Source organism: Alternaria postmessia (assembly GCF_024291825.1).
Source record: "Alternaria postmessia strain BMP 2775 chromosome Unknown scaffold_56, whole genome shotgun sequence".
Classification (NCBI taxonomy): Eukaryota; Fungi; Ascomycota; class Dothideomycetes; order Pleosporales; family Pleosporaceae; genus Alternaria; species Alternaria postmessia.
In genome coordinates this window covers 77,154-96,439 of record NW_026260129.1, presented here as the reverse complement: position 1 = coordinate 96,439, position 19,286 = coordinate 77,154, and the positions used below count along the sequence as shown (strand labels likewise).

General features: G+C 51.7%; 9 protein-coding genes and 1 non-coding gene across 10 annotated transcripts; 8 read left to right on the top strand and 2 right to left on the bottom strand.

Moving 5' to 3' along the window:
• Window positions 1-44: 44 nt before the first annotated feature.
• Window positions 45-1,085, top strand: J4E82_007794 (uncharacterized protein; the record flags this gene model as incomplete). Its single annotated transcript, XM_051734035.1, has 1 exon — window positions 45-1,085. The coding sequence occupies one exon, from the start codon at window positions 45-47 to the stop codon at window positions 1,083-1,085; it is 1,041 nt and encodes a 346-aa protein (XP_051586204.1).
• Window positions 1,086-1,325: 240 nt separating this feature from the next.
• J4E82_007793 (uncharacterized protein) lies at window positions 1,326-2,219 on the top strand (the record flags this gene model as incomplete). Its single annotated transcript, XM_051734034.1, has 1 exon — window positions 1,326-2,219. The coding sequence occupies one exon, from the start codon at window positions 1,326-1,328 to the stop codon at window positions 2,217-2,219; it is 894 nt and encodes a 297-aa protein (XP_051586203.1).
• Window positions 2,220-2,386: 167 nt separating this feature from the next.
• On the bottom strand, window positions 2,387-4,284 carry J4E82_007792 (uncharacterized protein; the record flags this gene model as incomplete). Its single annotated transcript, XM_051734033.1, has 5 exons — window positions 2,387-3,388; window positions 3,452-3,540; window positions 3,590-3,717; window positions 3,908-4,102; window positions 4,178-4,284. 5 exons carry the CDS (start codon window positions 4,282-4,284, stop codon window positions 2,387-2,389), a joined length of 1,521 nt encoding a protein of 506 aa, XP_051586202.1.
• A 736-nt stretch (window positions 4,285-5,020) lies between these two features.
• J4E82_007791 (uncharacterized protein) lies at window positions 5,021-6,660 on the top strand (the record flags this gene model as incomplete). The annotated part of the gene is made up of 3 exons (XM_051734032.1): window positions 5,021-5,281; window positions 5,338-6,381; window positions 6,439-6,660. 3 exons carry the CDS (start codon window positions 5,021-5,023, stop codon window positions 6,658-6,660), a joined length of 1,527 nt encoding a protein of 508 aa, XP_051586201.1.
• A 951-nt stretch (window positions 6,661-7,611) lies between these two features.
• J4E82_007790 (uncharacterized protein) lies at window positions 7,612-8,925 on the top strand (the record flags this gene model as incomplete). The annotated part of the gene is made up of 1 exon (XM_051734031.1): window positions 7,612-8,925. One exon carries the CDS (start codon window positions 7,612-7,614, stop codon window positions 8,923-8,925), a length of 1,314 nt encoding a protein of 437 aa, XP_051586200.1.
• A 768-nt stretch (window positions 8,926-9,693) lies between these two features.
• J4E82_007789 (uncharacterized protein) lies at window positions 9,694-11,003 on the top strand (the record flags this gene model as incomplete). The annotated part of the gene is made up of 4 exons (XM_051734030.1): window positions 9,694-9,790; window positions 9,843-9,917; window positions 9,988-10,653; window positions 10,756-11,003. 4 exons carry the CDS (start codon window positions 9,694-9,696, stop codon window positions 11,001-11,003), a joined length of 1,086 nt encoding a protein of 361 aa, XP_051586199.1.
• Window positions 11,004-11,982: 979 nt separating this feature from the next.
• J4E82_007788 (uncharacterized protein) lies at window positions 11,983-12,435 on the top strand (the record flags this gene model as incomplete). Its single annotated transcript, XM_051734029.1, has 1 exon — window positions 11,983-12,435. One exon carries the CDS (start codon window positions 11,983-11,985, stop codon window positions 12,433-12,435), a length of 453 nt encoding a protein of 150 aa, XP_051586198.1.
• A 1,139-nt stretch (window positions 12,436-13,574) lies between these two features.
• J4E82_007787 (uncharacterized protein) lies at window positions 13,575-15,275 on the top strand (the record flags this gene model as incomplete). Its single annotated transcript, XM_051734028.1, has 3 exons — window positions 13,575-13,741; window positions 13,802-14,565; window positions 14,614-15,275. The coding sequence occupies 3 exons, from the start codon at window positions 13,575-13,577 to the stop codon at window positions 15,273-15,275; spliced, it is 1,593 nt and encodes a 530-aa protein (XP_051586197.1).
• Window positions 15,276-15,912: 637 nt separating this feature from the next.
• J4E82_007786 (uncharacterized protein) lies at window positions 15,913-17,463 on the top strand (the record flags this gene model as incomplete). The annotated part of the gene is made up of 1 exon (XM_051734027.1): window positions 15,913-17,463. One exon carries the CDS (start codon window positions 15,913-15,915, stop codon window positions 17,461-17,463), a length of 1,551 nt encoding a protein of 516 aa, XP_051586196.1.
• A 462-nt stretch (window positions 17,464-17,925) lies between these two features.
• J4E82_007785 lies at window positions 17,926-17,997 on the bottom strand. Its single transcript has one exon. It is a non-coding gene; the product is annotated as a tRNA-Arg (tRNA).
• Window positions 17,998-19,286: the final 1,289 nt, after the last annotated feature.

Below are 19,286 nucleotides of genomic sequence, written 5' to 3'. Positions count from 1 at the left end.
TATCCGAGTTGTCATCTGCTGCTCGCGTCCTAGCACTCCTCATCATGCTTTCCCATGTCATCTACGTCCTTCTGTCTGTTTCTCCGTCAATTCTTGCATACCCAACAAAATGCCCTTCCGATTCCGCAAGGCACGTTCAGCATCCCATTTGCCTCGGGCCGCCGCAAATCTATGTTATCGAAGCCAGTGAGGGAAAAGGCCTGGGAGCTTTCGCTACTCATGATATGGAGATTGGCGATATCGTCATGCGCGAGACACCCGTTCTCAAGATCCGCTTACCAAAGCTCGCCAAAGGAAGCCCATATCCCATGGCTGCAGTGGCGAAGCTACTTCATGAGCAGTTTGACACACTTCCACTCGATGCAAAAGAGGAGATTCTGTCGTTGACACATGAATCCAACACTGTGGACCAGAAGAGCACGGATGCTCTAGGTACCATCTTCCGCAACAATGCTTATAACACCGGGAATCAAGTCGGCCTGTTCCCAAAGATCGCTCGCATCAACCACTCGTGCCGACCAAATACGAGCTACTACTGGAGCGAAAGGCTGAATAAGCGCATCGTGTACGCGACACGCAAGATAAAAGCAGGGGAAGAGTTTTTTGTGTCTTACATCTCCCTACTGCTCAGCCAGGAAGACCGCCAAAGGCAGCTTGATCGGTTCGGATTCAAGTGCCATTGCGAAGCATGCGCACAGGAGCGTGCCGCTCAACAAGCCAGCGACAATCGCCGAGTCACGATCAAGAACGCATTCACAAAGTTCGAGCCTCAACTCGTTCTCGCGGCTCCGCAGTCCAAGGCTGGGAAACGCCAGGCGCGAAAAGATGCTGCAGTGAGCGTGCAGCTCGCCCAACTCGTACAAGACGAGGGCCTTGCCGATTACTACGCCAAAGCCTACAGGATCGCAGCCATAAGCCACGCCAGAGCGGAAGATTGGGCGACAGCAGCCAAGTGGGCAAACAGAGGGTACGAGATACGCTACATGGAGGACCCAGAATCGTCGAGCACATTGGAGCTGCACCACCTCACCAGCACTTTCCTATCAAACTGGGAAGCAGAGTTGCGGAGTGGAGCCTCGACATGAAATATTGCAAGCGACTTCCATGCTCGGTTCGCATTGCCCTGCATATCATGCAGAGGATTGGCCGTTCCAAGCCTGCGGTTCGCACCTGCGGCCCTGTTCACCCGGTCGCCCGCTTATTAGCCTAATGCATCACCACGCCTCTACATCGTCGACTTTCAAGAAACGTATCTTTACCTGACGATTACAACAACTACTCGAACCAATAAGGGAAACACGAGTCTGTCGCAGATTACACCAACAATGTCTACGCAGAGGCTGATCGACCGTGATGAGCGCACTCGCCAGAAACCCATGCGCGTCCTAGTCCTGGGCATGTGTCGCACGGGGACAACATCCATCGCCATCGCGCTTCGCAAACTAGGATATACTTCACATCAGATGCGCGACGTTCTTGCCAAACCATCCGAACTTGCACTATGGGAAGAGGCCGTCAACGTCACTCTGTTACCATCTCAAGACCGGCCTGCAAACCAACGGAAGATGGAACCCTACGGCAAAGAAGAGTTTGACAAACTTCTAGCCAACTACGACGCTGTTATGGACCTACCTGGCTGTGTATTTGCGTCGCAATTGGTAGAAGCCTATCCGGACGCTAAAGTCATCTTGACAAAGAGGAAATACGAAGACTGGGAACAGAGCATGCAAGAAAGCATATGGTGTCTTGATACGTGGCGACTCTTCACGATTTGTCGACAACTCAACCTCACACAGCTGGCTCCATTGATGCGACTCGTACACTCGGTGTTTCAGGCGCACAGTAATAACAACTACGGTGGTCCTGCGGCGAAAGCAGCTTTTAACAAGCATTACGATACTGTTCGATTACTGGTACCCAAAGACCGCTTGCTGGAGCTTGACACCGATGAGGATTTGAGCTGGGAGCCCCTTTGCGATTTCTTAGGCAAAGAAGTACTGAAAGAAAGCTTCCCAAGAGCGAGCGAGGAGAAGGCTATGCGCAAGGGCCTCGAGAATGCGTGGTGGGGTATGGTGCTGTACTTCGTTTCAATGGTTCTGTTCCCCGGTGGTGTGATATTTGGCTCATATCTGCTATATACACATGCAGATGATTTGAGGGCATATCGAGATGGGTGGTTGATGGTAGCAAAGAAGTACATGGACACAGGGGAATTGTGAGATAGTATGTAAGGGCTAAATTGTGCTTGGAAATTTAATGTCAATCCCAACGCTTACTTCGTATCAAGAATTTTTGCCGTGTCAGCCGTGGTCATGTCATATATCTATTTGTCTATAGTCATCCCGGAACCCCATCAATCATGCACGCGTTACATGCCACAGAACACTTAGGCCTTCCACCTCAGCAGAGTGAAAGAGTGTTTGCCAAACTTGAACTTGCCTTGTCCATCCCAGCTACTCTCCTTGATACCAACATTTTGCACACCTTCAGTGTTGACCACGTCAACGTTGTCACCAGTGACAGTGTGCACTTCGACCTTGTCGGCCTTCAGGCCAGGGATGTCAACCTCAAAGTCCAGCTTCTCGTTGACATTGGTAACAGCAAGGTTGATGAAACCATCGTCGCTGAGCGTGGCGCTGCAATCCAGGTAGGGCGTCTCGATGGTGTTGCGGATCCAGCTGGGGTTCGTGCGGCCAGTATATTCTGGGGCACGAACATTGAGCGCAATGGTATGGCCGCGCATGTACTTGGAGAAGAGGAGCAACGGCCACCAAGAAGTCTGCTTGACAAGACCTTCCTTGGTTGTCATCAATGGAGAGATGACATTAACACTTTGTGCAACGGTTGCCATTCCCATATCCTTTGCTTGGCGGATGAAACCGTTGAGGAAGTTGGCCACGGCGAGAGCATCGGAAAGTGTATACTTCTCTTCAGCACCAAGCTCACCAGGGGCGCGGACGGGATCCCAAACGTTCCACTCATCAAAGCAGATAGTTTGCCTGGGTACTGTCTCCGGAACTTTGTTCTCAATGCGCGCAAGGTCAATCAAGCTTGCTGTCATTTGTACTGCCCGTTCAGCCGCACGAGGCGCTGTCGCATTGGGAAGATGTTCTTTGTCGGCAGTGTAGATATGGATGGAGTGCATGTCGATCAGCGACTTAGTAGTATCGCCACTGAGACCGTGAACATCCCATTTGACGCACTGGTTGAGGACATAGTAGTCCCAAGAAGAGTATCCGGTTTCACCACAAAGAATGGTGGTGATGGAAGGGTCGAGTAGCTTGAGAGCTTTGGCCCACTGGTACGCCTTTTTGGCGTAGTCTTCTTTGGTCATCTGCTCGACTTGCCACGGGCCCCAGCATTCATTACCGAGAGCCCAGTACTTGACCTATGTGGCTGTCAGTATGGCTGTAGAACATGAGTTTAGGACGTATGATGTCAATGAACGTACGTTGTAAGGCTTCTCGCGGCCATTCTTCCGACGAAGGTTGGCATAGTATGTGTCACGGTCCGAGTTGCAGTACTCAAGCCATCCAAGTGCTATATCCAGTCAGATTGTAAATGGCTAGATCAAATGCGCTGCGCATACCTTCGTCTAAGGTGCCAGTTCCAAAGTTAAGGCAAAGGTAAGGTTCTGTGCCGACTTCCTCACACCACTGCATAAACTCATCTGTGCCGAATGTGTTGGGCTCGATGCCAATCCATGCAAGCTCAGGCCTAGACTCGTGATTAGCTTTTCGTGTTCAACATGTTGAAGGAATGATGGCTCGATTCGATGTCACATGAATAAGCATCTGACGCCGACGCAACAAGCAATAGATGCACTCCAGACCGAGGCTGCATGCTGTAAGGCAGGTGTGCAGACCAGAGCACGCCACGCACTAGCAAATCCGCGTAGAAATCTTACCTCTTTGGCCTATTCTCCTTAGGTCCAACACCATCAAGCCAATGGTAAGTGGCCACAAAATTGCCGCCTGGATACCGTACTACTGGCACATTGAGTTCCTTAAAGGCTTCAATGACGTCTTTGCGAAAGCCTCGCTCATCTGACAAAGAATTGCCGGGGTCATATATGCCGCCGTAGATGCAGCGGCCCATGTGCCTGGTGCGTGGTTGGTTAGCCGAGAAAAAGCATGCACACACAACGCCATCCGAAGGGCGTCTATCCTGAACTTACTCGGTAAATCCTCCATAGATGTTGTCGTTGATCTTAGCAATCTTGTGGGAAGGATGAATAGTGATGGAGGGCGTTTCGCTCTCTTCAATCTTGGTAAAGGTTGCCATGGTGTTGATGAGAGGGGACGACTATGTTTGTGAAATGATTTTGTCTGGATTATCAGAGGAGGATTCCAAACTCAAGATCAAATGTCACGATGGTAGTGGCATGACTTTCTCGACGTCGTTGAAAGCTCCATGGCGTTCCTGCAACATTCCGGCTCGGCACCGGTGCCAGCACCAAACTGGCTGATGCATCCGACGCTGACGCATTTTCCCATTCGTGGAATTTCAGCAGCGTACACTAACTTATCTCATTCCGGACGCACGCCACACTACTGTTGTTTGCAGTTAAACAACCGTGCCAAGTCACGGGGAGCCAAGAAGCATTCCACCAGTTGAAAGGTAGCGCATCTCGCATATGCATGTGTACTATGCACGTGCTAACGTTATCGCGTTGGCGGTAAAATGACAAGTCGGGCTACGATCAACCGAGCAAGTGCCGCTGCCTCGGTGTTGACGCCGATGGTTGGTGAAGCAAGGATGAAGAGGCGGGTTGCGGAGGTAATAGACGCGGAGGCGAGTCAGTGTCCCCGCTCTTTGCGGAGACTGTGGAGTATCCTCGTCTGATGCGTTCCCCAGACCGTGGTCAGCCATGCGACAGTGCAACAAGGGCAAGGCCATTCAGCCAGGCATGGAAAATTAGAGCATCAAGTATAAAGGCCCAGCATGCTGCTGATAGTGGGTCTCTTCACGCATCGCATCTCCCTCACCACTGCAGCTGTCAACATCGCCTGCAGTCGCCATGGCGCTTCCTCCCAAAGTATACCAGTTCCTCGTGGGTCTGTTTGCATCCCTTGGTTCGCTGCTCTACGGTTACGATCTCGGTGTCATTGCCCAGGTCATTGCCTCCGCGGCTTTCAAGAGCAAGTTCAATGAGCCCAGCGACAATGAGACTGGCGCGGTTGTGTCTGTCTTCACAGGTGGTGCGTTCTTTGGAGCCGCCTTCGCTGGTCCTCTTGGTGACTGGCTCGGTCGACGATTGACCATCCTGACTGGTGCTGTTGTACGTAGTCCCCAAAAACGGCTGTCCTCAACCCGGCTAACGAGTACTCTACGCAGATCTTCATGCTCGGTGGTTCGTTACAGACTGGCGCCCAGAACCTCGGCTACCTCTACGCAGGACGCATCCTCGCTGGTGTTGGTGTTGGTTTCCTGGTCATGATTGTTCCGCTTTACCAATCCGAATTGGCTCATCCCAGCATCCGTGGACGTATCGGTGGATTGGTGCAGTTTATGCTGGGTATCGGTGCCCTGGCCGCCGCCTGGATCAGTTACGGAGTTGATATCGGATTTGCCGACGACAACGACGGGCAATGGCGCACCTCACTTGGTATTCAGGTTGTACCTGCCGTCTTTTTGGCTGCCCTGATCATGGTGTTCCCTGAGTCGCCCAGATGGCTCATGAGCAAAGGAAGGACAGATGAGGGTCTGCGCAACTTGGCTAAGCTACATTCCCACGGCGACGAGAACGATGCTTGGGTCCAGGCTGAATTCCAACAAATCCAAGAAGCTATCACCTTCCAGCGCGAGAACGAGGCTGAGTCTTACCTTGAACTCTTCCGCGACAAGTCAAGTTTCCGCCGTCTCTTCCTTGCTTGCGCTCTCCAAGCTTCGGTCCAGATGACTGGTGTCTCGGCTATTCAGTACTACTCCGTCACCATCTACGAAAAGATGGGTATCAGCGGTACTGATGCGCTCAAATACCAGGCCATCTCTTCTGTTCTTGCTCTTTGCGGTCAGGCACTCTGCATTGCCTTTATCGATCGCCTGGGACGCCGTTGGACACTGATCGGCGGTAACCTTGGTAACTGTCTGACCTTCATCGTTGCTACTATCATGCTGGCAGTCTTCCCTCCTGGATCCACAGGAAACAAGAGTGCTTCTTGGGGCTTCATTGCTGTTACTTGGCTGTACAACTTCTGTTTCAGCTCTACCTGTGGACCTTTATCTTGGATCATTCCTGCCGAAATCTTCGATACTAAGACGCGTTCCAAGGGTGTCTCCATCGCTACAATGACATCCTTTGCGTTCAACACCATGATTGGACAGGTCACCAAGCCGGGTATGGAAACTGGTGGATGGAAATTTTACCTACTGTTTGTCGTAAGTCTTACCTGAATACTCAAGACTATCATGTCCAACTACTGACCAACTCCACAGATCTGTAACTTGACCAACGCCATCTTCTTCTACTGCTTCTTACCCGAGACTGCCAAGCGACCACTAGAGGAGATGAACTACCTCTTTACCAACGCTCCTCTCTTCGTGCCAGGCATGAACAAGAATGACTTTCCCACCGACCTCGAGCGTCGTGTCGAGGAAGTCGCTGCCAAGCAAGGTTCAATATCTCACGAGGAGCATGTGGAGTCGAAGCATATGTAGGCTAAGAAGTAGCTCATGTAGGAAGGAAGTAATGAGTGCGCTTGTGTGTCTTGGTGGGAGCAAAAAGACTCAATCACGGAATACAATTGAATGTATTGATCAGATCAGATCATTATTCAAGCAGGATTAGACGAGATGATAATCCTATATTTTAGCTTGGTGATTCCTCACATGGTTGTGTTACATTTGACCACCTGTTCTAGTCGATCTGACCTAAATGCCAGAACTCCGAAAGTTGTTGTCCGTTTTGAGATTCAATTAGATAGTCAAGTTGATTAGTGGGTAAACCTGCAAGCTAACCATGGTAGGGGCCGAATTCAGGCACAATGGAACCTTAGCCATGCATCAAGACGTTTTAGTATCGGGTTCCCACTTATTTACGTGGCCCTGATACGGTTGTGTCCGAACCAAAGGCTCGTGCCTGGTGATATTCCTTTTTCGACGTTCACCAAACTTCCTTCTATCCTGCATCTCGACAACTCAGCAGACATCCTTGTTGAGATGGGAGAAACGTTTTAGCTGGAATCGGTGACAACGATCAATGGCTATAGAGTCCGCCTGCCGGATATGTGACTGGCCATAGGAGCACTTGAGTCAGACAGTAGACAATCTCGAAAGGTACCTAGGTAGTAACAATACGCATGACCCTTCACACACCGTAACCTCGTGATAGCAAGTAAGGCAGCTGCCATATCCATCTTAGATAATAATAGAAAGTCACTGTGCGCCATCTGTTGCGTAGCTACACTATACGCATTGTAAGCGCACTATGACGTGCACTTCGACAATGTACCGATGGGCCGCCTATAATGTTCGTCTCCCATACTACACCAATAAAGTGCGAGAGGTCCACAAAGCAAGAGAGTGACAACGCAAAAGTCTACCCAGACAAGACAATTTATCGCACAACAAAGCCGCAGTTGAGTTTCAGAAACTAGAGCAAACATAACGATGGTCCTAGTTACTCAGTTCACAACTGTATACGCCACGGATTTCGTCCAAGCTACGATCACGCCGTCCGTGTCTTCGACGTCGACATTAGCGACGACAACAGCTACCAGCTCTTCAGCTGCTCTGCGCAGCAATGTGCTACAGTCTACCATCTCGACCTCGTCAATGGTTGCTCCCTCTCAAACGTCGTTACCAGCCTCCTCAGAGACCGCCATAGCCGTTGCTCCAAAGCCAAAATTCAACGATACTTTTGCGTACGTTTCCCTCGCTGCAATTATTACTCTTGCTGTACTACAGATCGCTATGGTTGCGTACTTGGTCTATCTACGTTTTGAAGGTGAGTGTCTCCATTGTCGTGACCTGCAGCAGCAGCTTCGTAAGTGGAAGTCCGGGGAGCTGAAGCCTATCACGCCCCAGATGGTTTGGAGACGCGATACGCTGAACAAGGCTGCTTCGGCCAGCAATCCTTCTTCGAATCTCGATGTCGAACTGGGATTTGTTGCACATGAAATGTCTCGTGCTCCTACTCCAGATCAGTTCGAAACCGACAAGAAGCCGACGCTCTTCCAAAAAGCTAGAGCCAAAGTCTCACGTAAAGACAAGTCGCCAATTCATACCCCGGATCCGTTGCCTGATGATGGTGTTGATCGATTCTTCACTGTCGATCCGGATGCGCCCATCAATAACCCGGAACCTTCTCGTCGTACTACGGCTCTGCTCCCACAGACTAGATACAATGCTGTTAATCTGTATGCAACTCGCAACTCTCCGTACCCAACTTCTTCCATGTACTCTCACGATATAGACCCTGTTCGTACTGATGGCAAAGGATCGCGTGTCTTCAGCGACATCTGGACACCGGATATTGCCAACATGCGCGGCCCTGTTCGCAAAGAGTCGTGTGAGCCAAACCCATACGCCGAGCACGCAGTTACTAATCACGATCCGCACAACGCTCGTGACAAGGAACGTACCATTCCAACAGCTCCAGCTACGCTAGAGTCTAGAGAGTACAAGGAAGCCGAATTAGCCCTGAAGCGCGTATCTGCCACGGACTCCGAAACGCATCGCGCTTTAAGCATTGTCAACCTGGCAGACCAGCGGTTGAATGTTGCCCGTCATCCCAGCGCGTATACTGAGGCTGCTTTACCTCCAGACCAGTCTTCAGAACCTGAGATACCTATGCGTCCTAAATCTTACCAGGTTTTGGATTGGCGTAAAGAAGGCCTGAGACCATCAGAGCTAGAGGATATCCAGAAGGATTTCTCACCAGGTTTGACCCGAGCGCTGGCCAACAAGCGTAAGTATATGTGAACACGAGTCCTCATTAGTCGAACATATCACCAGAAGCTCTGATGATAGGTCCACCAAGGTCAAAACCCCCACATAATCGTGCCAAACGTTGCAGCGCTGTAACGTTGACCACAGAAGTGACTTTCGTCTGGGAAATTTCTGCATTCAAGTCTGGTCTATGTGGGGGGTTTGCTCTCAGCACTCGAATACTTGTGTGCAATACATAATAGTAGTAGGTCTTGGGATTCCAATTTTCTACAGTCCTGTCCGCATCTGTGCTCATATCGTGATTCGCCCTCGTTGTAATTGCAGATTCCGATACTGTTATTGTGTCGCGCAGAGAGATATTAGGCGGAACCAGAAATAGAGCCAGAATTTTGAGTCGCTATTTGAGCACATAAATACGATTTGGAACCAGGCGCGTTCGAGGACTTCAACGTGGACGTTGGTGTTGGTGCTTTTGAAGTGGTGTTGCAGTCGCGATCAGGGCACTTGACTAAACGCCGCGGTTGGCCGTGAAGCTGCATGCCCGCTGACCACTACCCCTCAGCCAACAAACAACCGAATCAGCGACCTATCGCATCTAATACATATGCTCCAATGCGAAGTCGCTAGCAACACCGTTTTGCTTTCAAGAAAGGTCGCGAAAAGGACGAACTTCTATGCCCAGAGTTTGGTTGCGCGGCTGAGCGGGCAGTAATTGCGAGCGATTATGGACGACGCGCTAGTTTTCCCGCTCGTCTCCTGATGCAAATCGCGTCCGCCATCAAACACACGACCAACTCCATCATGAGCATCTCCAGTTCCATCGGCACGACTCTGTCTTTTCTTAGTTTAATATGGGTCCCGGCCACACTGCTATGTTGCTTGCCATGGGTTCAAAAACGTTAGAAAGCACCTGACGATTAAGTAAATCAGGCCAACGCTAATCATGCCAGAAATGCTTTATCTCCATAATTTCACCTTCTTCCCAGGCAAATGGTTGGTACAGCCCGAGAGAGCGGGATTTCTGAGTACGTCGGCTCCCCTCGTCCTCCATCACAGGATATCGTGCCGCAAGGTTTCTTGGGCTTATGCAGTCAGAAAACCAGGTCGTCCCCTTCCGCATCACCTCAAAAGACGGAGAGCGGCTTTTCGCATGGCTAATAGCTCCATTGGGGGTATATGCTAGAAATTCCGACGCCTTCATACAAGAGAAGACAGGCACCGATGTAGAGCATACGCTTGCATGGAGATTGCTGCGTGACGATCCAGAAGCAAGACTCCTCATCTATTTCCATGGCAACTCTGCTACGTTGGCACAAGAGCGCCGTACAATAGAGTATCGCTCGTACTCTGCTGGGGCGTCTGAGAAGATGTTCGTCTTAGCATTCGACTATCGCGGCTTCGGCATCTCAACAGGCGACCCCTCGGAGAGTGGCTTACTGAACGATGCAGAGGCTGTAGTTGACTGGGCTTTGAACACCTGTCTTATACCGCCAGAGCGGATTGTGCTCCTCGGACACTCACTGGGAACGGCGGTCGTATCCGGCATCGCACACCGTTATGCGACCAATCTCGGCATTGAGTTTGCAGGCCTGATCTTGTGTGCAGCCTTCACGAATGCTGGCAACGCATTCTCTTCGTATTCAATCGGTGGAATTGTTCCGGTTCTTGCGCCTGTAAAGGTATTCCCTGCCTTCCGAGCCTGGTTTGCCCGTAGGATGGTAGACACTTGGCGAAGCGATGACCGACTGGCAATAATGGCGCGTAAGTTGATCAAAGCCCATAATATTGTGGGACTATCTCAGGAGTTTTCAGATGTTCAAATTTCCTCAGATCCGTCTGTTCCGATACTGATGACTTGGCCAGGGACTTGCTCGAGGTTCAAGTTGGTCCTCGTTCACGCCGAGAGTGACCAGACTATGCCATGGCACGAAACGGAGTCGCTGTTCCAATCGACACTTCGGGCCGCAAAGGACGCGAGTCCTAATGAAGACAATCTCAAGAGTCTTGAGGTCGTAGATTTGGGCGAAGCCGGTAGACAAGAGGTTTGGCAGAGCAATTCGCGCAGCATCTCAAAAACGATTGCTAAGCACGGCGGTACGTACTCGTCCTGACAGTTTGATCCCTGAAGGTCGGCGCTTGCAGATTGCGCGTTTCGCCTATTGTCAGATGAAATCGGGTTGCCCCACATCCGTCTAACGAGGTCGATACACTCTTGCACCCTTCATTTCCTGGCTTCAACGACTCCATGGAGCGCATTGCATAGAGCCTCAGGCCAATGGCAGTGTGCTCAGGAAGATCCTGATTTCACGCAATGCAGACGTCTACCCCACACGTGGTGATCGGGACCAGGCTAGCCTCACACCCATGCGGTCATCGCCGCGCCTTCCGGTCCCGCTAGCTGGAAACAGGGCTAACGCTTCATATTAGGACACAACACGTCAATGACTTGGTCGCCTGTAGCGCTCACGATCCTTCAGGTTTTCGGCCTTACGGCTGATACGGCATGAGTTGTAGGCTGTGCAGCCTTCTGTGAAGCATCCGATGCAGCCCCTGGAGATCAGGAACGGTCTCAGGTTCCTGGTCGCCTCAGTATCAGGTGGGTAAATCAGGATAGCTGACGAATTCCAATGAACGGTTCATTCATGGACCACATCACACCCTCAGGAGCATCTGTGAAAAGAAAGACTAATGGGAGTCGGCTTCGCACCAAGAGTTGTAGCGTAACTTTAGTGCGTGAACGCGCAAACGCCACGAGTTCTGACTTCTCGGCATAGCGGCCATGTGCGTCAGTCCATTCTCCACTGCCCATGACGTCTCCACGGGTGGCTCATCCAGACCCGCATACAAAGCGCTTCACCGGCAACTGTCATCCTTTGCGTTTCAGTACCTGTTCATCGTTCCAGACGCCCCCGCGTCCAACTGTCGCTTCACCACCCTCCGTGTCCAATCCACCCTAGTCGCTTCTGTATCTCTTGACTTCTTTCGACTGTGACTTCTTCTTAGCATTGACATCACGCATAAGACCAAAACTCTCGCCGCCAAACCAAACATCGAACCCTCACTCTACCGAACAATACTCTCACAACAAACATGCCTGCTATCGCCCACCTCCAAGCACGCTTCTTGGAAGACTCCAGTGGTAGCGGTGGAATCTCGGGAACAGCCATCGCCCTCATCGTGTGTCTTGGAATCGTACCGTGCATTGTCTTGATCTGGGCTGTTTGCTATCTGTTCTGGGCCTACCCATACGACCGTAACTGCTGCTGCATCAAGCGAAAGCGCCGCCCAGAACCCCAAAGTGTATTGAACCAAGCGCCGATGAGCGAAGAGACACTATACGAAAAGCCCGGTGTGGCACCACCACAACGACCATTTTCTGGCCAGTACAGGACCGACACAGGAAGCTCAAGCAACAGCGGACGTCTGCAGAAGCAGCAAAGGCCTGGTAGCGGAGTCGACCCCCGGAACACGCGTATGAGTTTGAACAGCGTCGTCAGTGCCAACACTATCACTTATGCCCAAGAGCCCAAGCCATTTGTGTGAGGATTCAATGCAAAGCGATGATTGCAAACCTTGTCGTTGGCAAATCCTCACACGGGGATTATCATGACCAGCGAAACCATGACGACGCAGCCGCGGCTAGTCCGATCTGACTGACGGTGTCCTGACGCCACGTCGAGAAGACGTAGAACTCGAAGACCAGCCAGCGGGTTTGAGCGGATGAACGTCAACACGAACAAACCACAGCCACAGGAATCTCGAAATCGCAAGGCCTCAACATAGCGGCTACAGGCTGCGACGCAGCACTTACAAGACGCTTTTCCTCCCACGATGGGCATGTGAAGAAGATGAGGATTGCGTCGGATCGAAAAGCTCAGTACAGGGCTAAAACCTCAAGGACGTAAGACGTCGAATGTACACTATTATTACTATGCATGCAGGACATTTGCATTTGGGACGGAGTTGGCGGCATAGCATTTGACACGAATTAACGATACATGACAATGAACAAATTTGATTATCACAATGAGGTTAGCATGCCGGTGAGATTAGCGTAGGTGGTGAAGGCGATGAAAGCGGTGACATTGGGATGATGGGATTCGAGGTCAGGCATGCAAATCACGAGGTGGGTCTGGGGCATGTGATAGGTCAAAGGGCGTCAGTATGCGGCGGCGATGTATGAAGCAATGTAGTGGGGTAGTGGGTAGGCATATCAGGCGCAACTCCCCAATGCTGAAATGGTAAACTTGAATCTATCTCCATCCCGCGTATTCGTTCGTGTTCCATTGCATCGGGGACGGCCAGATTACTTGTCCGACACGCGCAGTAAACGTCGGCTTTCTTATCTCCGCGTCACAATCGCGTTTCCGCCACCGTAACTCGTCCAGAGGCTACGTCAACATCTCGTACCAAAACAAATTCGTCGCAGGCGGCGCCTTCAAGGGCGCTCTGCGACACGACCAAATACCGCCACCATTCCACCTCCACAGCATTTTCCGCGTTCTTTCTTCCGCGCATCCCACTCGTCGCTGCTTTCTGCGCGCCTGCGAATGCTTCGAAGTTACCTAGCCCGACCCAGCGCCCGAAGCGTCATACACAAGAGCGTGGGATTTGGTGGCGCAAGCTACATCAGTTTGAGCCTAAGTACGCCGATTAGAATTGAGAGCAAAGCGAATTCGACAATGGCAGGACACGATGGCGAAGAGGCAAGGCAGGGCGGTCAGCAGGCTATGCTGGCGAGCCAACGCGCAAAGGAGCAGGGAGAGGCACAGGGGAGGTTCTCCAAGTGGTTCCCTCTGTCTGCCAAATCGGGCTTCGACCAGTGGTGGGCGGGACTATCGCCTATGGCGTGAGTAGTGCCCTGTAACAAGTGTATTCCACATATGTACTGACTTGTGCCGACCTTTAGAACCGAGCATCGCGTTCTATCCTACATTCCACATCTCCAGAGCCCGCCCACACATACGCAAACAGGCTCCGCGCCTGCTTCGGCTGGTCCGTCCTCGGTAGACCTTCAAGCGCCGCCCAAGCATCCCGAAGACCAGACGACCACCAATGCCACCAACGACCCGTACGGACCGCGAAGATGGAATTCGCAAATGGTTCAGCTAAGTGGCAGGGATCGTGCACTGAACGAGTTCTCCGTGGAGCGACTGGGCGAAGAGGTGGAGAACAACTTGGTTATGCTCCACGGGTACGGTGCTGGACTTGGCTTCTTCTATCGCAATTTCGAGTCATTATCGCGTGCCGAGGGCTGGAAAGTCTTTGCGCTGGACCTTCTAGGTATGGGCCGGAGCAGCCGGCCAACCTTCAAGATCCATGCCAAAGACAAGGAGGGCAAGATCTCAGAGACCGAGTCGTGGTTTGTGGATGCTCTGGAGGAGTGGCGGATAAAGAGGGGCTTGGACAAGTTCACATTGCTAGGACATAGCTTAGGAGGGTACCTGGCTGTTGCTTATGCGCTCAAGTACCCGGGACATCTTAACAAGCTGATTCTTGCGTCTCCGGTTGGCATTCCAGAAGACCCGTACGCAGTCGACGAGGAGATGCCTGATCCACAAGACTCGACCATGGCGAATGAGTTTACTCAAGATGCTGCCGAGACGAACCAGAATGGTGTACAGCCATCGACAGCGGACAACAACAACTTCATGAACCAGCGGACAAAGAATGGTACGTTGTTCAGTAGCAGAGTTGTTGCATCTCGCTAACATTCCATAGCCGACACCACAAAAGAGGCTAAGCAAGCACCAAAGAGGCGATTGCCGTGGTGGCTGTATTCTCTCTGGGAGGCCAACATGGTCTCGCCCTTTACTTTTGTACGTTGGTCCGGGCCTCTCGGTCCTCGTCTGGTATCAGGCTGGACCTCACGCCGCTTCTCGCAATTACCAGAAGAGGAGGCACAGGCGCTGCACGACTACAGCTACGCTCTATTCCGCCAACGGGGTAGTTCCGAGTATGCGCTTTCCTATCTGCTCGCCCCTGGCGCTTTCGCTCGCAGCCCAATGATCCGCAGAATCCAGGCTGTTGGCAGGCAATATATCCAACCACACGAAAGGCCTACCGCAGATGGCGACGCCGCAGCTAGTTCTACTACGCAACGCGAGACTGGCTATCCAGTCATCTTCATGTACGGAGAGAACGACTGGATGGACGTGGCTGGTGGATATGCGGCTGAAGAGAAGATGAAGCAAGAACGCGAGCGCCTACTAGCAAACGCATCGGCTGAGGAGAAGAAGAACGACCATGGGGTAGGCAAGGTGATCATCATCAACAAGGCCGGTCACCATGTATACCTGGATGGTTGGGAGCAGTTCAATCGCGTAATGTTGGAAGAGATGAACGAAGTTAGACGCAGAGAGCAAGGGCGGGGTCATGCATAGATGTCTGCGTGTTAGAAGGATTGCATTATTTGGCGTTTGGTTTCTGTATAGCGTTGCGATTTTGGGCATGTCGGATCATACCACTACATTTCAGTATAGGGCCTCTTCAACAATGGGCATTCTTCCACCCACAATTCAGTATCCCCTTCACACCTTGACCGACCCATCTGTTCGGTTTGCATGGGTGAATGGGACCCCTCACTTCCGCGAGACGATCTCACATGAGCCCCTGCATATTTCACCCCCGCTCCGTCCCGTTGACATCGTTGACTACTGCAGGGCCAAGGACGTGTCAGCCATCTCAGTGAAGGAGCCTGCCTATACGAAGCTAGCATTGTGGGGTAGAGCTGTATGCCAGCAATCCATGTCTTCACCGCTCCGGCTAAGCGAGACAGGTGCATCATCGGGAGCGACTGACCGACTCGCGCCGGATACACAGCATTCGATATAGGCACGAGTACCCCTCCCAACGCGTTGCGCATTCTTCTGAACGTGTACGCGACCCGTCTGATGATGACAGAGAGGAGAAGAAGACAGGCACGAGTCACGCATAGCATACCCGCATCACTACCATCTTCGTAGTCGTCGCCAGTGTCGCATTCACATGTCATTGCCAAACGCACCCACAGACTAATTGATGGCGCCGCAAACACTCGACCAGATTGTCAAAGGCGCACCGGCGCCGAGCACAAGCCTGAACAAGGTGGCCGAGAGCGTCGAGAGCGACCCGCCGCCGTACTCTGCGTCCATCCTCCAAGACACACCCCACAATGCCAACAACGACCGCCTGCCCACCATCAAGACCCCGCGACCGCCCGTCCTTAGCGATCCGACATCCCTCCTCCCCTCGTCGCCGCCGCAAATCTACCTGAATCTCCTCATACTCGAAGCCAGTCTTCGCAGCCAATACCTCACCCTACGCGCCCGCCGGCGGCAGAACACTTTCGTCCTCACACTGTTGGCGGTATGGATAGGCTTTTGTTTCTACCTGTTGTGGTTGCGTCCACGAGAGGATGGCAAGGGTATTGGAGGTTCACAATACTGGCTCGTTGATATGCTGCAGAAGGTTGGCTTCATAACAGGCGTCGTCACCGCTCTGCTCTTCTGGGCGACTGGACAATGGGAGAGAGGGGTTAGATGGCCGCGCCGGTGGATCGGCGTTGCAAATCGAGGGCTCAGAGGCATGAACGCCAAGATTGTCGTCATACGGGGGCCGTGGTGGAGAGAGCTGGTAGAATGGGGTCACTTTGTCGTGCCTTTCTCTGGTGGGCTGTGGGGTGGGGAGCAGGGAGGCAGTTCCTACCACTTCATCAACGTCGCGCAGGAAAACAAGCATGCATTAGACGGCGGCCGACCCCGCCATCGCATCGTGGAAGATGGCAAGGAATACGCCGAGGAAGACATTGCACCGGGAGGCGACTACATCAAGCTACTCCTCCTCCCGAAGCCCTTCACACCCGACTTCCGTCAAGAGTGGGAAGTCTACAGAAACGAATACTGGGCCACGGAGAACGAGCGACGAGCTGAGCTGCGGAAACGCGTCCGCGCCAGACAACGTGAGATTGCAAGAGAAGAAGGAGGATGGCTATGGTGGACCGGCTGGCGAGGCTGGAAGCGCGCACGCGGTCTCAGTGGACGAAGCGCCGACGTAGAAAAGAGTGGCCATCACCATGGTCACAGCCATAGCCTCTCGCATACAGGCTCACGGAAGCGACGACAAAGTTTACTGCAAAACCCAAGAGGAAGGGACGGGTCGCATTCCCGTAGCTCTTCGCGAAGCACAACGCCCACCCCCGACCTCGACATGGACGGTCGTCTCCGGCCTGCCGAAAGCCGCGAGCGTCGATGGAGTAACACGTCCACCAGTACAACCACGAGTCGCAAGTCATCTCTCCGCTCTAACTCAACCATCACACAGGGTAACGCGCAATCGGCAAGACAACCGCCACAAAGAAGCAGCGTGGGGTCCCGACCTAGTACGCCTAGTGAGGGGAATCTACCCTGGCAGAGTAAGAGAGCTAGCATGCTGAGTAATGCGTCGAGTATGAGTGAGATGGAGGAAGATGGCGGGTATGAGGCTGCGACTGAGGGGAGGGGTGATATGAGACCGCCGGTAAGGCCGGTCGGGAAGAGGAGGAGCAGTCGCGAGGGTGGTAGCAATAGTAGTGGAAGGGCCGAGAGCGCTTGATTATGTTTTGATCATGAGGTGTTGGGGGAAGTGGCGGGTTGATCGTTACGCATCTATGTTCTGGCCATGTTTTACGATACTTTGGTTTGGCGATTCCATGTTCAAATAGCGAGTGTTTTACTACGAAGCGGGATTATAGTGAGAGTTGGTGGATCGTATTTGAGAAATTCCATCACGGGCATGTGCATGGAGTCACTTTTGTTGTGCTTCCTTGTAGTATTGTAAAAAGGTTGACTACCCGTACCATTGTCGGCATGCATTTTCTCTCAGCCAGTGAGATGTTTGCAGGATTTGAGTGTCCCCGTCAATTCATCGGACTTTTTAGGAGAGGAGAAGTCGTGTGTCTTATCGATAGTAGTGGTCCGCCCCACCTTCCATTCCCACAAAACCATGCAAAAAGAGAGCCTATGGTTCTATGCGAGCTCTGCAAAAGGTTTCCATTGATGGAAAAGGCAAAAAAAGCGACCGATGTGGGACTCGAACCCACAGCCTCAGCCTTAGGAGGGCTGCGCGCTACCATTGCGCCAACCGGCCAGTTGCTTGTTGTTGAAGAAATTGTTGTTTTTGTACATTATATCCCGCGGAATTTTTCGCTGTGCAAAAAGCTCCACGAAGCAACCAGTTCTATCCTTACGGTCATCGTCCTTTCCAAAATCAGTCGGCCAAGTTCGGCCCTCGACATTCGGACCTTCCATGATCGTGAGGGTCTTACTCTGACAATACGGCAGGTAGGATTATAGTTTTTGCGGCACTATCGTCTTACAGTCACAGAATCACCATCTTAAAGAGAGTAACTGAACATCTCTTTAGAGGAAAGTACTTATACCTACTACAATAACACGTGTTAAGACCTTTCTAGATATAGATAGAGAATCTAGAAGTCTATAATGCTACTAATCTTGCTAGAATTTCTTCTTAAAAGCTAACGTAGGCGGTAAGTTAGGGAATGTCATCTCTATACCCGTTCGAATTTTCTATTGTCTACGGTGGAATGGATCGAGCAATGTAGCAGGTTCGATCAGAGTTGTCACGCCTTTTGGGTTGCTTTGCAATATTCGGGTAAGGAAACAAGATCTACAAATTCGTAAGACGCTAAAGGGCGATGTCAACGGCAAGCTCCCAACAGTGTTGTGCCATTTCTTTCATACTATAAACGATTATGCTAAAGGTGACAGGAGTCGATCCAGGGTGTCCAACAGACACGTCAGCTGGTAGCATGGCGTTTTGCTGCTTCTCACTCTTCTTGAGTTCTCTGATTGCACAATGTGACGGCATCGCTCAACCTGCATCTCGACTTGTGAATGCTTAATTTTCTCCTATCCGTACTTCACATTGTGCGTGGACGATGCGGAACAATAAATAATTTTAGTAGTACAACTCACCTCTTTACAGCTACCTAATCCTTGCTTTACTTCGAGATCAACCTTGCAGCTGACGATGGCGACGTGGGATCGTTTCCGACACATGGATTTGATCGAAAAGGTCGAGGAGATTCAGTCTCAGCTTTCCCTCTTCGCAACACGTAGTAACAATAGCCCGAAGTACAGAGCAGACTTAGTCGAGCTCCAGCGACGTGGTCACGAGTATCGCCAAATCCTGGCCCTTCCTGTGACTCCAGCAAAATGTGAACAAAAGATTGATGACGGAGAAGTATGGAGATGGATTCGTGAAACCAGAGATCTCCTGATGCGATGTGAGAATTGTTACTTTTACACGATGTTTCACCTGCAGGACGCGGATTCGGTTTTCAGGATACACCACATCCCTAAGGGTTTCGCAACGCTCGATCAAGGCAAGTCAATTGGAATTATGTCTTGACGTTC